At 43.8% G+C, this 17508-nt stretch overlaps 1 protein-coding gene across 7 annotated transcripts in view; it reads left to right on the top strand.

Moving 5' to 3' along the window:
* The first annotated feature begins 6184 nt into the window (after positions 1–6184).
* RALGPS2 (Ral GEF with PH domain and SH3 binding motif 2) overlaps positions 6185–17508 on the top strand; it is a 115407-nt gene continuing 104083 nt past the window's right edge. The window contains exons 1-2 of one of the 7 annotated variants that reach the window (XM_069022345.1): positions 6187–6366; positions 8402–8674. In XM_069022345.1, the coding sequence (XP_068878446.1) occupies positions 8651–8674 (24 nt within the window). In that variant the 5' untranslated portion in view covers positions 6187–6366; positions 8402–8650. Of the gene's footprint in view, positions 6367–6573; positions 6761–8401; positions 8675–12789; positions 13104–13680; positions 13836–17128; positions 17247–17508 lie in introns of those variants that run through there. The other 6 variants (XM_069022351.1, XM_069022347.1, XM_069022349.1 and 3 more) reach the window with 6 other exon arrangements.

The following is a 17508-nucleotide window of genomic DNA, read 5'->3' as shown; positions in this document are numbered from 1 at the left end:
AGGAAGTTTCCTTCTTGTTAAAGCAAAATGCTTCCTGATTTCCCCATACAACATTACCTCTCAATGACAATTGGACTGATTAACTGAACGGTAGTTTAATCTGCTTCCAATTTATTACACTCCATAACAAAACTATTTGAATCTATGGGTGCAGTGTTTCCTGTTGTACAGTCAGATGTAAAGATCCCTGGAAACTTCAGCTGAGCATCTCACTAGTAACCTTTCCAACCACAGAAACAATTGAGAGCCAAAGGGTTTGTGAGTTTGGTTTTCCATTTTTTTTTCAAAAATCAGTTATTAAACATTTTGCTCAAAAATTGAAAAATGCTTTTTTCCTTTTCCAGATAGTTGTTTAATCGCTGCTTGAAGTTGGAAAAAAGTGCACTGGAGCAGATGGCAAGAACATGGGATTTAAGCAGGGGACAGATGTAACCCATATTAGGGAGCCTGGAAGATAAATCTCTTGAAACCTTGTGGCAGACGTGATCACTACTTTGTTTACATAGATGAAATATTACTAGTTTCAATTAACAGTTGCTGTTGACCATATTTGGTATCTTTCCCCTTCGGATGGTCATTAAAACCTGTTGTAAACCATCATGTTTGTGCTACTTCCATACTGTGCAGAAATCATGTAGGCATCCTAGCATCTCAATCCTTGATGGAAAATGTGTAGATAGGTATTTATACGACATAAAAAATGGTGCTTGCTTCCTCTTAAGCAGTTCACCAGTAACGTCTCTAGTGATGTGCTGTCTCTGGTGATGTGCCAGGGAAGCAGAAAAAGAAGGACATCTGCATTCAGCCTCTGCTGTGCTGCCAATCTGTGCTTTGCCTCTGGCTCCCTCCCCAGTGCTGCCAGCAGTGTCCCTGTCGCAAACGGCTCAAACATAAAGCACGTTTCTGAGTTCCCCACATCTGGAGCGTGGGAGGCAGCACAGTAAAGAACAGCATTCTCTTTCGGTGCAAAAATCCATAGGTTGTGTGAGAGGCAGTGAGGAAATAACGTGTCACCTGCGTGCAGCTTCCTCGCTGCAATGTTTTGCAGATGTAAAGAGGCAGTCCTCTTAAACCGGGTCTGGGTGTATATACTCACTTTACATGTAAACAGATACCTAGTTACATGTATGCTTGGGCGAATTCAGAAGCTGCTGCTTGGATACACTCTTCTTAAAAGCTGTGATTTTTAAGATCTTAAGAGCAACCCCAAGCTGGTTCAGACTGCTCTTGTGTTGTTCTAATTGCGACTCATGCCTTCATCACTGCCGGAAATGAGAACCAAGCAGAGGTGTGAGCCTAAGGAGGTGTTCTAGCGTTAATCACAACACCTTTGGGAGCAAACATTAGCACGTCAGTTGAGCACAATGAGTGAGAGGAGCTGTGAAACAACCATCTACTCTTCAGCATGGCATTCTTAGTAACATTTTTCTCCTCCTGCTCTGAACTCTAAACACATAGGATGTCTAGTGTCTATTTGAACCAGATTTGTCTGGTACAGACATTTTTATCAATTAAAATATTTTTAATGCTTGGTTTCAAGTTTAACTGAATGGACTGAAAATTTCATTTTGTCATGATTGAAGCAGGAAGCTCATCCTCCTTGTTAAGGGCTAGAAGCTAATGTATGTGTATTATGTATTAAGCATAAACCTTCCTCCAAAAGGAAAGAAGATGGTGATAGTTACAGAAATGTTATATTAATCCGATTCTGACTCCTGTTTTTTTCCTGTAACGAAGGCAAGGACATCACAGAGGATCACAGGTCAAAAAGTAGGAGTATGTAGGTGTAAATGCCACAGATTGTGCACCTTACTAGAACCTGGATATTAATTGCACAATTAATATTAATGGCACTGCATTTATAAAGCCAGACCTGTGTAGGTAAGCACTCCAGAATCAGGAAATAACAGAATTCAGGTGGCAGACGCCACAACTGTGCTGCAATTGTGAGAAATGATTACACAGTTTCAACAAAAAATTATACCATTTTCTTCTCATAAGTTGACAAGTAAATTTAGCAATATTTTATATTTCTTCAGTGTTTCTCACCCTGATGTACTTGTGTGAACTAAGTGCAGTCAGACTCACAGAATAACTTAGTCAAAGAGTAAGAATAGAAAATAGCACAGGTTATAGAAATAAAATATTTTCTACTATATTCTCATTCCTTAGGGAACTATATACTGTAGCAGACATCCAGCTGGGACGTCTTACAGCAAACTGATTTTAACTGATGACTTTTTATGATAATAACTGGTTTTAGATTCAGGCAACGACAGAAGAACTTTACTTAGTGCCAAGCAATTAGTAATTAATGAAGTACTAACTAGATGCCAAAATGTAAGACATACTCTTTCAAATCATTCGTTACAAGATTAAAAAGGTACTTCTTGAGTACTTTTCTGCAGTACTCAGAAAGCTTGGCTGAAAGACAGCAAAATTAATTTGATTTTATATTCATGTATAGTTTTAATCCCAGAGCATGGTATGTCCAGTCATAATAATGTATTATTTCTCTTTCTCTTAAAATGTGTAAAATAATTTGGGTTATAATCTACGCAAGTCAAGTCAATTACATTAAAGTAACTTACACTAGGAATGTTTTATTCTAAATTGCTTATGTTACCTTCTGTTAATGAAAAAGTATAATAAACTGGACTCTGTTGGCATTTTTGTAGACTTAGAATTTACAACAACTAGTGCTCTGGTTTGCAATGTCAACATTTCATTACAGTTGCTCCTGCAAGCATATTGCAGTTTGTGTGTGGAAGCACACGCATTTGGTGTTGCCTAATGGAAAAATGATTTTCATGTGTGAAATTAAAAATAGACAGATAAATTTCCTCCTCTCAATTGGTAGATTACATTAAAGATGCAAGATGTTGCTTTCAAGAGGAAATGTTATATCCTCTGTAATTTGGGAGGGTTGGGTACTGTGAAGCAGAGAGATGCAGCTTGTTGGGCAGTGAATTAGAAAAATAATCATTGCTAATAAAATCTGGGATACGTATGTCCAAAAAAAGAACCTCTGAGATCCACAGTAAATAATTATTCAGAAGAATACTGCAAGCTGGCCAGACAAATACCATTCCTAAATTTGCTCTTTTGGTGAAAGTTGGCGATGGCAAGAGTGGTGTCCTGTGGGCTGTATGATTTTCAGCTGTGTTCATTCAGAGCAATTCCCATGACTGTGTTGGTTCAGGTTTGGCCTTCTGCGCCCATTCCCTCACAAGCTGCCAGTCACAAGGGACAGCGGTTTCCTGTTACTTTTGACAGCACCTTTCTTCATTATGACCAACTATTTTGCCACTTATTTTCATCTAGTTACTTCCTCCTTCCACTGTTTCCTGTAATTTGACTATCTAACAGCACAGCTGCAACATTCAACTAATAATGTATTTTAATGGAATATTTATTATAATGGTGAAGATCTGTACCTATAAAATAATAAGGAACAGCAGCTATGTGTATAGAGTTGGCAACTGAGTATTGGAAGGTGGTTTCTTGGAAAAGATTCTGGAATCATAGGTGAAAAGCAGCTAAACATGGGGCTCTGGTGTAAAGCTTGAGTGGAAGTGGGCATTTCCGTTTCACAGTCTGATGTACATTCTCCTCCCTGCTCATTCTGTAAAACTTTTTTATATGAAATGATGGCAAGACAGACAACATTTTCTTGTTTTCTCATATTATCTCTTGAGACATTGCGTGCGTGACCATCTTCATAAACTGAGGAGAGATTTCTACCGAAGCACTGCCTAGGACGCCCGAGCATTTCTTATACTTTCCTTTGGCTTAGATCCCTCTGTGGTGCCTACACAGAATTCTTTCCTCCAGTACCCACTGCACTGTATTGATGATTATTTATCAATACTGAACATCACCATATTTTCTTCCTACACAGCTGGGTCACTCCAAGTATGTTCCCAATCTGCCCCACAATCGGCAGTGATGTTGTGTCTCCCACAAACGTTGTCTCCTTCTGTAACACCTTTTTTCTAGATTCTTTTAAGGGTATTTACAAGAAAATTAAAACCACTTTACTCTTTTGGATTTTCACCATGGTTATGAATGACCACACGTTCTCTGTTAGTTTTTGGCCCATGACATTGCTTTTTTCCTCACCACCCATGAGGCAGTTTTTCTGGAAGCATTTAGTGAGAGGATTGTAAAATGTCTTTGAAAATTTGTCACCTAACCCATATATACCCCCCTAATGCCTAGAAGCTTGTTTTACAAGATAAAGTAGTTTGTCTCCTGCTTTAGTGAAGGAGAATAGCTTACCAAAAAAATCCCATTGCTTCCCCCTTCTGAGGTGTTTTTACTACTTTTTCCTTTCTCTTATTCCTTGATGATTTTAGAACTCTTTTCCAACTTTAACGATTCTGTGATTCTGTAATATTTTCTTATTTCTATGTTACAAATTGTTGTGTTACAAATCTGGTGAAACAATCTTTCCATCCACTGACTCACCTGTCGAAAACCTTGTAGCAGGATGGCATTTGGCATTTTATTTTCCTTTCATTTATTCTGGTTCAGAAGGAATTTGATACTGTGTCAGATTACGGTGGTAAAAAAAACAAAACCAAAACCAACCAAACAAAAAACACCAAGAGGAAACAGTGTTCTCAGTGTTTCTAGGCACAAAGCTTTAATAAAATTGGGGAAATGGCACTGTACCTAAAAGTAGTGCTTTTCTTTGCTTATTGTCAAACTTGGGCCTGTAGTTTCACAAATCCTTCCTGCCTTATTTCCCTGTCACGGATTTAAAAGCTGGTCCCCTCTTTCCAGCCTGCTGGACTTGTTTAATCTGGATCATGGTACCTATATTCTCACCAGTCTGCAAGTCTATTAAAAATCAGGCACTCTGCATAGCAGGTGGCTCTGTATTTCATTAAAACCCCACAGCAGGTGGCCATAGATCCAATGGCAGCAGTTCCAGTACAGGAACAAATTACCAACTCCATCTCCCATGGATGTGAAGGAAGCAGTTGACTGTCTTAACTCCACGACAGGATGAAAATAAGTCAATTCACAATTTAATGAGATTAGGCCTTGCTTTCAAAGCATTCAGAATACGTATAAATGGTAGCTATTAATTATTGCAATAACTCACTGGGGCCGGAGCCTGCCTGGCTGCGGATGGGGAGGTGGAGATGCCGATTCCTATCCCCACGACAGTAGCGCTGCCAACTCTGGCGACTGCGGAGAAACTCTTGCAAAACCTTGTGGTTTTCTGAGGGCTTTCGCTCCAGAAATGGTGCAAACACCTTGCAGGTCTTGTTTTCCCCTCATAAGCTGATTATTCCCTAACGACTGTGGGAGCAGAGAAAGAAATCGTTAGGAGTCATTGCACTGCGTCCCTTCAGAACGGAGCCCTTAGCAATGTAATAGTTTTAATTTTGGGGCCAGTTCCTTTCCTTGCCCCCGTTGTCTTTTTGCTCTTTAGAGAGCGGCGCCTCACGGAGAGCTCAGCCTGCAGAAAAGGAGGCTCAGGAGAGACCTTCTGGCTCCCCACAACTCCCTGACAGGAGGGGGCAGCCAGGTGGGGGCCGGCTCTGCTCCCACGGAACGAGGGACAGGACAAGAGGGAATGGTCCTAAGCTGCGCCGGGGGAGGTTTAGGTTGGACACCAGGAGGAATTTCTTCACAGAAAGGGTGAAGATGTAAATGTAAATGAACTTTGCAGTGAGGGTGGCAGAGCACTGGAACAGCTGCCCAGGGAGGGCGTGGAGTCTCCCTCTTTGGAGACATTCCAAACCCGCCGGGACGCGTTCCTGTGTCACCTGCTCCAGCGACCCTGCCTGGGCAGGGGGGTTTGGACTGGATTATGTCCGGAGGTCCCTTCCAACCCTAACAATTCTAGGATTCTGTAATTAGACACTGGAACGAGCTGCTCAGGGAGGCGGCGGAGTCACCGTCCCAGCAGGTGTTTAGGGAAACACCGGACGTAGCACCGAGTACCTCGGTCTGGTTGACACGGTTGGTGTTGGTCATAGGCTGGACTCGCTGATCGCGGTGCTCTTTTCCAACCTCCTTGATCTTCTGAAGGAGCGAGCGAGAAAACTCCCCGCCCTCAGCGCCGCTGAGGGGCGGGGGGACGGCGGGGGGACGGCGCTGAGGCGGCGCGTGCGCAGCCCGCGCGCGGCACCGGGAGGAGGCGGGTCGGGGGGGTCTCTGCGCGCATGCGCGGGCGGCGCGGGCGCCCCCCCACGCCGTGTGTGTGTGGGTGAGTGTGTGACGGAGTGTGGCCGCGGCCGCCCCGCGCCTGCAGAGCCGGGGGCGCGCAGGGACCCGCGCAGACACCGCAGCCCCTCCGGGAGCGCCTCCGAGCGGCCGCCCCGCCGCCATCCATCCCCCCTCTCGCAGGTGAGCTGCGCTGTCGCGGCGGGGAGAAGGAGGACGAGGAGGAGGACGAGGAGGAGGGAGCCGGCGCCCGCCTCCGCGGGGCTCATTGTCCGGCTCCGAGGAGGAGGAGGAGGAGGAGGAGAGAAGAAAGGAGGCTTCACCCCGGCTCGCACGCCGGGCCCTGCAGGGCTGTTGCCGGCCGGGGATTGGAGGCGCTCCGTCCCCTCCCAGATCCGGGGAGGGTCCCGGCCCCCCGGGGCTCCACCGCCCACCTGCCGCCCTCTGCTCCTCGTCCTCCTCCTCGTCCTCCTCGCACGGGGGTGGCGGGGAGCGGGGCGCCGGGCCCCTTCTCGCCGGTGTGTGCGCGGGGGTGCGCGCAGGGCACCGGCCTGGCTGCCGGACGGAGGGATGCGGGGTGAGATGCTCGCCCCCCCGGTGCCTGCGTGCGGGGCTGAGGAGTGGGTTATAACGTGGGCACCTCCCCGTCGCTGTCTGGGGAGCCCCCGGGGACGGGGGTGTTGGTGCGCGGGGACGGACAGAGCCGCGTCCGCCCGCGGGGCACCGCGGGGGCCGGAGGGCGGCCGGGGCGGAGCGGGCGGCGCGGGGGCTGTGGCGGCGAGATACCGCTATCCATCGGTCCTGCCCGAGGGGTGGGCCCAGCGACCGGGACACGAGGGGCCGGGCAGCGCACAGGGATGCGGACACGAGGGGCCGGGCAGCGCACAGGGATGCGGACACGAGGGGCCGGGCAGCGCACAGGGATGCGGACACGAGGGGTAGGGCAGCAGGAAGGCATGGGGACACGAGGGACAGGGCAGTGCCCAGGGATGCGGACACGAGGAACATTGGGTGTAAGCAGGGGATGAGCGCCACGTTGCACCACTTTCATGGAAACCAGGGTAATTTCAGAGCATGTTGCCTTTCCGTAGACAGGAATCTGCTTTAGAGGATGGACGAATAGATGCTGTTTATTAGACTTGAGGCATGTTTAGCATTATTTCTTTCCTGGCAGCAGATGCTGGAAAAGCAATTCTGTAGATATATTTGAAACCACGATGAGTGGTGATGACAGGTAATAGTTTGGAGTTACTTGCCCTGTGGGTTTAATAGTAGCTACAGGCCTGGTGAAATTCTGTGGATGTGTTTATCTATTTGCAGCTTTCCTATACTGTCACTATTTGAGAGATGCCTCTACTGACAAAAGGTGCCTTTGCACAGGTCTTATTCCCACACCCCTCCTTCTGTGCCTCTGCTGAATTAAGGAGCTTTGCAGTCACAGATAGCTAGAAGAGGTGGAGACTATTTCTTTTCAAATGGGATCAGTAGATAACCAGGCAATCAAATGTTTGATAGACCTACAGCTTTTTAGGTTTTCTCAAGATTGGAAAATATGGGATGCACAGTGATTATTTTCTTTTTCTCTCATCACTGCTTGCTTCTGCAGCGGACTTCATTTTAGTTGTACTGTGGTGGTGTTTATTTCTAAACAAAATGGGTGTAACATTCTGTGCATGCCAACCAGTTGTTTGAGACCCTTCTTGGTATACAGACCTATTGTATGTTTTACTGGTTGTGCATAATTTTATTTAATGAACTTCGACTCACCAGGTGCTTGTTTTAAAACATTATTAACTCTCAACAGGGCATTAGAAATAATACATGGACCAAAGCTTGACAACTACTCACACATTTTTTTCATGTGTTATTGTAAGCTGTAGTATCTGATAACAGAGCTAGAGGACTTCCACAGGCACCTCTGCATGAACTGTACTGCCTGGGACCCTGCTTTTGGGAGTTGATATGATCCACACGGGTGCCAAAACTGCTGGAGTGAGTTGGCACCAAGTGCCACAGCATAACATTGTACAGAAGTCGATAATTGCGATTTTTTTCTAGCAGTGTCTCTGATAGAAAGACTCTGGAAAATATTTTATGTTTCTGGGCTCTGTAAGTAAATTTTTTTTTTTTTTTTTAATTTAATTTCTATGGTGGGCTTTTTTTTTTTGTTTTTTAAGACAATCTCTTGTAGAAGCAGAACTGTTTCTGCTTTCCACAGCCTCTGCACATCCCTGCTTGTGGGCTGTCTGCAGTCCTGCTCAGAAGTTGGCCGAAGCTGGGTCACTGGAACTGAGAGGTGCCCTCTGGTGACATCTGTGTTTGGAGCTCGGGCTGCGTGTAAAGGAACACTCCGGCTGGTCTGGAATTAAATCCCCCTCCCAGCACAGCTGGGGGTGTGCTCTGCACTGAGCTGCTGGTGTGGCATGGCCGAGCTGGGGAGACGAGCAGTTGTGAATTCGTGTGGAGGATGTACGGCAGTCACCTGGTGTCTGTGAGCTCCCGTGTGAAATATTCTGCCTTGTAATTTATTTTGCTGCATTTTGATAAGAAATGCTTAACTCGGTCTAATGGAGACAAGTCCGCCTAGAAAACCCCCTTCATGAGGTTATCCTGGTTACTCACCAGTGGGTTTTGTTTGCTTCTTTGGGGTTTTTTTCCTGTAGAAATGTGGGGATTTTCCTGCAGAATTTTGGAGAGGTCTTTTCCTTTCCTTGCTTTTCTCTTGCCTGGTGACTGTAGATTAAAAATGCCAATGTTTCAATGTTTTATTGATCTTTATGCTGCTCAGCACTAATGAACAAGAATGAAGATACAGGGCTAACTTTAACTTCAACTACTTGTGTAAACTTTGCTTTTTGAAATTGACTGTGTTTGTACAGAAAAGTAATGCTCAGTCATAGTGTGCTAATGCTCTGCTTGATGTGTTTGAATATTAAAAAGTTTGAATTGATAAGCCACACCTCCATCTTAATCAGCTTGTTCCAGTATTTTTTTTTTTAATTGAGATTAGGGGTTAATCTTTTCCTTTATATTTGCTTGAAGCTGAGTCATTTGAGCTCCTCCTTCCATTCAATAACTAAAGCTGAGTTGAAAATATCCTTTAGGGGTGGGGAGTGTAATTGGTTGCATTTTGTCAAAGTATAAGCCACCAAAGGCATGATGCATTTCTCTTCTAAGTGTTGGTGTACAGCTCTTGTTAGAAAACACACTTAGAAATGTATTTTCAAAATTACCAGGAAACATTTCTGTTAAAAACCTTTGCATTTAAATACCTGGAACTGCTGCAGTAGGAATCACCTTTTAATATAAGCGTGTGTGTCGTAGTTATTGCATGAGCAGAAGCTTTGTGGGCTTCATGTTTTGTCTGTTTATGAATTAATCACCTTAAAAGACTGCTGAAGCGAGTGTGTCTTAATATTGCGGTTGGGTGTTTTAAGTAGATGCTCTGTATGCTCAGTCCTCTGGAACATGTGGATGTGTGACTGAAACTCTTTTTCCTTTACAAAGATCCGTAAAAGCCTCATAGGATTCCAGGGAAAATAGCACTGGAGTCCCTAGTTGTGGGCAAGCTGGTCCCACTGAGACTTCTGCCCAGCAGGAAGGGGCCATCCGAAATCCAAGCTGGAGCAGGGCAGTGTGAAGTGTCTGCGGGCTCCCAACGCTGGCTTTGTGCAGTCAGGAGGAGCTGTGTGAAGTGGAGAAGGTGGGGGAACAGGGAGAGGGTGGCCCGAAGCCCTGAACAGGGAGGATGTATTGTGCAGCGTGGTGTGTTGTGAACGCTGGAGCTGCTTGCTCTGACTCAGAATGGCATAGATGATGGGCATTGAACCAGCTTGTGGCCAAGGGAGGCTGTTCCCAGTCTGTGTTTCAGTTTGTAGGAGAGTTTGTCTAGAAAAAGGGACCTGTTTGCTAAATCTTACAGTACAGCAAATAAAACACTGGGAAATCTAATGAGTCACCACAAAGTGTTTTAAAATGTGGTGCTCCTGACCTGCATTTCAGGCTGATCTTTACTCTCGTGGACTTGCTGCTCTGAGGTGTGCTGCCCTAGTACACTCTCAGCTGGTGTTTTCAAAACTCCTGATGGGCTTCCAGGTGGGTTGTAGGCTGTCATATGGCACAAGTGGTGTCTTCCTTGAACCCATGGAGATCCCCTGAGTTTGCTCACAGAGTCCTTCCCACCCCAGCCTTATTGTCACTGTAACTTTTTACATGTCAGTAACTTCAGCACAGACAAACAACAGCTCGATGAGTAAGGTGTACTTTTCCAGAAGGATGGGATTCCCTTTCTCTTGCCCTGTCTTTGTTGTCCTACAGTCCTGACTACAAGAATGACAGTCTAGGTAGAGCTGGGAGAAGAAGCATCTGTGTACCCTAGAGGGCCTGGAGGCTTTGCCCTTCTTTCTATAGGTCTGAACTGTTTAGGTGTGTTTTGGTTCTTTCTATCAACTGCATCAACAAGTCAAGGTTTCCTGCCCCAGAAGCTCCCTGGCTGTGCTGCAGCACACACCTTTGCCTGGCACTGAGAGGCTCTAGAGCTGCTTGGTCAGAATATCAAGAAACACTCTCATCAACCCCTCCTGAGCATAGTATTTGTGGTTTAAAGACCTGCCTATTTCTCAGTGGTAAAGAGCAGCCTCCTTTGTTAAAGATTAAGGCTGTAACATGGCAGTTGATTTGGTGCCAGACTTGAGAGAACAACACATGCATTGCTGCTCGATGGTCAAGGGGCAGCCTTTCCCTTTTCTCTTCTGCAGGCAGAAATTGCTTGCAGTCCCCTATGATAGGACAGATCTTGATTCAAACTCTCAAGAATAGTTGTTTATTCTGTTTCTATGAGATGTAGGACTTGTGGCCTGTTCTCCACGTCTGTTTCAGAAGTTCATTTGTATCTGGATGTACGCTTACATTCCACAGGCAAGGGAAGCTTGAGGTTGCATGTGAACGTGTGCCTGCCCTATTTTCCCTGGTCTGTCTGAGGAGACTGCGAGTCTCTGCCATGAATTGCAAGTGTGACCACAACAGTTAATGTAGCTCAGTGCCTCATCAGTATGTAGTTGAGATTTGAACGTGGATTCGAACAAGGTGGCTGAAGTTCAATGCAGATAAAATATACATGATGATGTGGATGTAATTCTCAGCCTCCCTAATTGAAGGGCTGCATTTACCATTTGGTAGAAGTGTTAGTGCCCTCTGGTGACTCACATTTATTACTTGTTCTTAGCAATCCTATTGAAGCAGTAAAATCAGTTTTTTAAGTCTTTGACTGGAAGAGTGGTACCCCCTCAACTGATTAGACCTGGAAAATTTGACTGGAAGGCATCTTTGCCCTTCCTCCCATGGGTTTTAGATAGTTTTGTAGTTCCTAGTGCAAGTAAGGAAATATAACAAGCCTGGGTCAGTTGAGGAGTTGAGACCAGCATGCCCAGATGATAAGCAGAACTGCCAGCAAGGGGATTTGACTGTCAAGCTTGCTATGATCTCCTCTGCCAAAAAGTGGTTGGCCCAAACTATTAATTTCTTGGAGCTCATGAATCTCTTGACTTACACTGCTTGTCCTGTGCGTCTGTCAGCTGTCCGAGGACTGAAGCGCACACAGAAGAAATGGGTAACAGGGTTTGCAGAGGAGAAGCTTGAGATACCCTGGCTCTCGTGCTGTAATTCCATTTGAAAGTGATTTGGATGCAAAATGTGGTGCAGAAGGTTTTGCTGGCTTTGGAGCTGCCTGAGTGGCACTTATGCTTTGGGATATGTATGTGTCACCTCTTTTCCTCTTTAATGGAGCAGTGCTATTGGCAGCAATCAATGAAGTCTGAAGTGACCTAGGTCTGCCTGTCCATGCTCTGACCATTGCTGTAGTAGTGTGGCATTAAAAGCTGTTTGATTTGTGCCTCCCTCATTATTCATTAAGGGACAGCTTGGAGACTATGGAATCTTCTCTCATTGAAATGGGCTCAGACTGATTGTGCTGGGGAAGACGGATAGTGATCTTTTTCAGAAGCTGAAGGTGTATTTCTTAGATAATAGTGGCTAGATAAAACTGGCAGAGGTCCTGAAAAAAGTGATCTTAATGCAGTTTGTAAATTGGATTGCTTTTATCCCATTATTAATGTGCCCAGGGTTTGGGGTAATTGTCTAGACTATCGTATTATATTTTAATTTAGATTTAGAATTAGTAGTATAATGTCACAGAGTGACTAGACTTGGACCAATAAGTGAATAAACAGGGCTGGTACAAAGCACATTTTCTGTTGTGATACATCCTTTTCAGATTAATGTGTAGGCAGGCAGAAGCCTCCTGTGAAAAGCTGAAGGTCTTAAATGACTGTTTTTCTTCATGTATGAATTTGTCTGAGGAGGTGTGTAAGCACAGGTGAGTTCTGTGTAAAACTCAAATTTATAAACTCTGTAAATGGTTGTTTCTAGTCCACTTGTTTTATAGCCAGGTTGTTTGTTTAATCTTCTAATTGCTCTGAATTTCTGTTGCTTACTTGATAACTTTGAGGTCCTCCACACTTGTAACTAATTTAAGTTGATTTGTAATTGACTTAGGTTGTGACCCCATGTGCAGTGAGGCAGCTTATTTATTGACTGCTCACTTCTCCCACTGTATTGGCAGAAATAGAGAGATAATGTAGTAGAGAGAACTGCATCAGGGAACTTACGCAGCTAAGAAATTAACCCTCCTTGCCTTGTTTTTTCAGTTTGATAGTTCCCCCAAACTGTTCACTTCAGCCACACGAAATCTTGGGCTAATGTGACAGCAGGGAAAGGAACAGGCAAAAGCATTAGTGGTGGAGATAACTGGCAAGTATAAAATCAAGTTCCCATAAACCAGCTGAAATTAAAAGTGGATCAGATGACATTTGTTTATAGCTGAGCTTGTGGACTGTTGATATCTGGTTATCTTGAATCCCTAGGTGGGTGTGCAAGTCTGGGAGCTTGGGATAAACTTTGTTTCAGATTTTATGCAGAAAAATTGGAGGCACTTTAGGATCCTTGTGGCAGTCCTGAAAATTCCTTTTGCCCAGAGCTGAACTCTGCCATTCTTTCATCTTCTGCAGTAGGCTGGTGGAGTGAGTTGAGAGTGATGATGGTGTTACTGGAAACTTGGTAATGTAGCTGATCATGTCCAGAAGTCTGTAAAGTATTTTGGGGATTCCAAAAGCATCTGCAGTTAGCAGATGCAGGGTGTTAGAATGCTGGTAGCATTGCACAGTTTCCTACGTGATCATTGTGGATTTCAAAATGCACATAAATTCCAAGTGCCGGATCAGTAGAAGATACAAAGGTCCAAAGATTCAAGCTACTCACTCTCCAATGACTGCATCACTGTTTTGTGCTGTTGCTAATTAGTACCTTTAATATGATGAAGTGTATTGCTAAAGCACGTGGTTATGTGGATGACTCATGACTGTTGTATTTCCTCTCCCACGGTCATGTAATTAACTTTCCCTGTGTGGTTAAAGGGCACCTGAGCAGTGCTGCTGTTGCTGGCCTGTCCAGACCCCTCTGCCAACAGCCACTTTTCCCATGTGCTTTATTGATAAGTTTACCTGAGTAGTGGCAGCTATCTCGTTTATTTTTAGAATATGAGTCATGTACTTTTAGACTGACCAGTGTGTTTAGGCATTAGTCATCAGGCTTGTCTGGTAAGTACCTCTAAATAATTGTGATATTATTATTGATCAGACTTTTACAGAAATATGCCAACAGGCATTTTGGAAAAGAATAATGTGTAAGAGTGGAATCCATTGAGTTCAGTCCTTACATGCAGTTGAAGTGATTTGCAAGTATTTTCTGGAGCTCAGAGTGCAAAATTATTGAAGTATTAGGAAGATTTCTGCTTAGCTACACAGAAGCCCTCTGCTTCTGAGAGACATGAGTGTGGTGGCAGCGAGCAGCCTGAAACTCGAGGCATTTGTTAGGGTGGGTAAAACCTGGCCCTTGCAGGTCTGCCTCAAGATAGGATGAGGTTAAACATTACCTAGCTATAAGGCTTTGTTACTGTTACCTTTTAATATGTCATTCACTGATGGTGTCAGGTGTGTGGTTTCTTAGGAAACTGTTCTCCCTGTTATTTGTATAATGGCAAATGTCCCTCTATAGTAGAAATGGTTTTGCTGCTTCGTGTTTGAAAAGTGCTTTGCTCACCACCTGTGGCTGGTTGTTTCTCTGTTGATTATAATTTCTTATAATCCTCCTCTGGGGATTTTTGTCCCTTCCAGGCTGGGCCTGTTTTGGATTTCTTTTGAACAGACTTTGCCAGATAGCTCTTTGATAATGGATTTTGGTATTCTTAGTGATATGCCTTGCTAACTTTTTAATGGTGCTTTAAACAAGTACATAGTGTGTTACATTGGACAAAGGAAGGTAGTAGTACCAAATCTAATTGCAGTATGAAACTGGGATTCTTTGCCTGTATTTTATACCCTTATGGAGCCATAGGTATGCTGGCAAAAGATGACTTTGTGGAGATTGTTCAGCTCTACTGCCTATATCTATTAAAGTGGTCAAGTGTCCACCTGGAATAATTTGAAAGGAATTTGGAGAGGAAAATGGTGCTAACCAAACTGTAGTCAGGAGATGAAAGAAAAAGGCAAGCTTGATAAGTTTTCATGGGAGATGGGTGCCAGAGGTACAGTGTTTTATAAAGCTGAAGTCACATTAAAACAAGATTAAGTGAAAAAAGCTACTTCTGAGGTACAGTATTTCGTTACCTTTGAGGAATGGCAGGTAAACAATGGAGTGCTCTAGGGGCTGCTTGTGAGTAGCTTCCTCAGTGTCTGCATGTAATGACTTGCCCTTGTACTTAATGAACTCGCTGAGGTTTTTTTTTAATGCGGATAGGGTCTGTGTGACAGAACTTGAACCGTATTTCATGCTGTGACTTGCCTTTAATACTTCTGAAAAGTCAGTCTTGACTCTTCTGAAGCTTAGTGGTGGGAAGGCTTCTTCAATTAGGACCTAGTTCATGTTTCAGATAAGGCAATTTAATTTATCTTCAAAGAGGCATTTCTCTAGCTGTGTATAAGCTGCTATTCAGGGACATGGGTTTGTTAAGAAGAGAGGTCTAAACCTGTGTTCGAGACCAGCGGCTGGAATTGTTTTAATTTCTTGTGGTTTTGGTCATGAATGCCATATGACTGGGAGGGAGAGGGGAAAGAAATACCCACGTATTTGTTGTTGCACATTGCTAAATTATTTTTTTGTGTGTACAATGGAAAGTTTTTAAGTATTTAAGGTGACGTTATGTCAGGGCTTATAGAAAAATTCACCAAGCAGGAAAAATGGGTATGAATTCTTAAGGATGTTTAGACTAAGAGAAGTGAACAGTATGCACTATTGATTTGAGGCTGATGTGGTTTTGTTGAAGAATAATTCTCGATCTGAATTGTATCACTTACAAGACAGTAAAGACATTAATTGAAAGGGTGTTGTTGAGGCCAAAAGTCTTCTATAAAGGGTAGGTTTGGAAAATGTGCAATCTGTTGTGCAGATCTGTATGTTGATACAATTCAGAGGTGTCTTGTATTTGTGTTGCGCTGTTAGACAGACACAGAAATCCAGTTGGCATCTGTTAAGTGATACTGCTAAAAAGGGAAGATAGCTCCTTGCATTATTTATCAGACAAACATGAGAGATGTCTTGCTAAACTATTGCACCCACAAAACTTTGCTTAAATCCCTCATTTGTCAACAAAGGTACGTTGTAGAAGAGTTTAGAGCTTTATTTCAGCTGTACCTATTTTTTTTTTTTTTTCTTTTTAAAGCTAGCTCTTGTTTTCCTGACTTAGGAAATTATTTTCCATACTTCTTCTTCATCTCTTTTTATGAGGTAATAGTCTTAAATGGAAAACAGAATCAGGCAGTAGTGGAGTTAAAGGACATGGGCAGAGGTGAGGTCTCTCCAGGGACCAGGAAAGGACAGGCTTCCCTTTGCTGCCTTGGGATTTGCCAGAGTTCTGTGTTGCTTTCAGGTGTCAGATTTCTGTGTCTGGTACTGAATGTCGTGGATATCTTCTTGATTTTACTTGAAGTGAGGGAGGGAAGATGAGGAGAAGTGATGGACTTCAGCAACTGAAGTTTTTGTTGCTTGTCTCTTTCTCTGGTGTCATCTTTCCCTATTACGGTCCAGCCCATTAATGGAATTGGATATCTTTTTTCCCTGGGGCAGTAGGGTGTGTTCTATGATCTTATCATTAGACTTGCTGATCACTGTTTCTTTGTGCCCTCTTCTGTATTTATGATTCTCCTAAAGTTGGTAGAAGTGCTTTGCTTACAGGAAGAGAATTGCTGTCTTCTGGAATTCATAATGAGCATCTTCTCTGATGCTGGGGAGGCCAATGTTTTGTAATGTAACAATCCTTAAAATCAGAGAACGCCTCATGGAAGAGATAAAGGAGTCTTGCCTAGGTTGGAGATTCTGCCTCTTGTGAACTGTGTTCTCTTTTGGGTAGGGGGCTGGGTTGAGCATGTGCTTCTGTCCCAGGGGAACTGATGTTGAATTGGCTTCATTTGTCAGTGAGGGAGCTGGTTGATGCAGCAGGCTCTGGTAGAGCAGCCCTGCTGTCTGATGTTTGCCAGCTGTCAGATTTATGGTGTTTATTAGCCACACACAACTCACCTGGAAAACCCTGCTCTGTTGTTTGTGAACAAACTAGATTCTTCTGTTGGGAGGACCCTGTAAATCCCTGTATTGCATTTAAACTGGTAGTTGTCTTGCCTGTTTTTGCTTAGGTGGCTTTTCTTTGTTGTCTTGGAGGTAGTGAAATATGAATTTGTATAGGTCATTAAAATATCTTTGCTTTTAAGTGATAAAGCTGTTTCAAAAGTATCACCTGCCAAAACACACTAACCATGTTGTGGCTGGAGACTTCAGGGTATTCCACCAGTAAGGTACTAATACCCTATTTATGATGTGGCTGGTTCTCATTTGTGTTTAGATAACAGCAGGACCAGCATGAACCTCCCCTACTTGGCAAGCTGAACATGAAACTAAAAGATGAAAGTGTTTTCAAAGTGCAGCCAAGGTATTGACTTTTTCAGCCATTCTTTCAGCAGGTAAGAGGCAACTTGCTTCCCGCTAGTATGGAATGGGGAAATGAATTACTAATTTGTGTTCTGGTTTGGTTTTTTTAGTTTGATGATATGGATGATCTTGACTTTTGGATAATACTGAAAGCTCTTAATTAATTGAATTTCAATATATATACACACACACAGACACACGTACACATACATATATTTAATTGGGTTCCCTGTCCAGCTCTCCCAGCTGAGTTTGTTCCCAGCACAGCTTTCTCTTCACTGGGGCTTTTTTGTT

Source organism: Aphelocoma coerulescens, chromosome 8 (assembly GCF_041296385.1).
Source record: "Aphelocoma coerulescens isolate FSJ_1873_10779 chromosome 8, UR_Acoe_1.0, whole genome shotgun sequence".
NCBI classification, from domain to species: Eukaryota; Metazoa; Chordata; class Aves; order Passeriformes; family Corvidae; genus Aphelocoma; species Aphelocoma coerulescens.
Note: the sequence above shows the minus strand (reverse complement) of the source record. Positions and strands in the feature narration are given on the sequence as shown.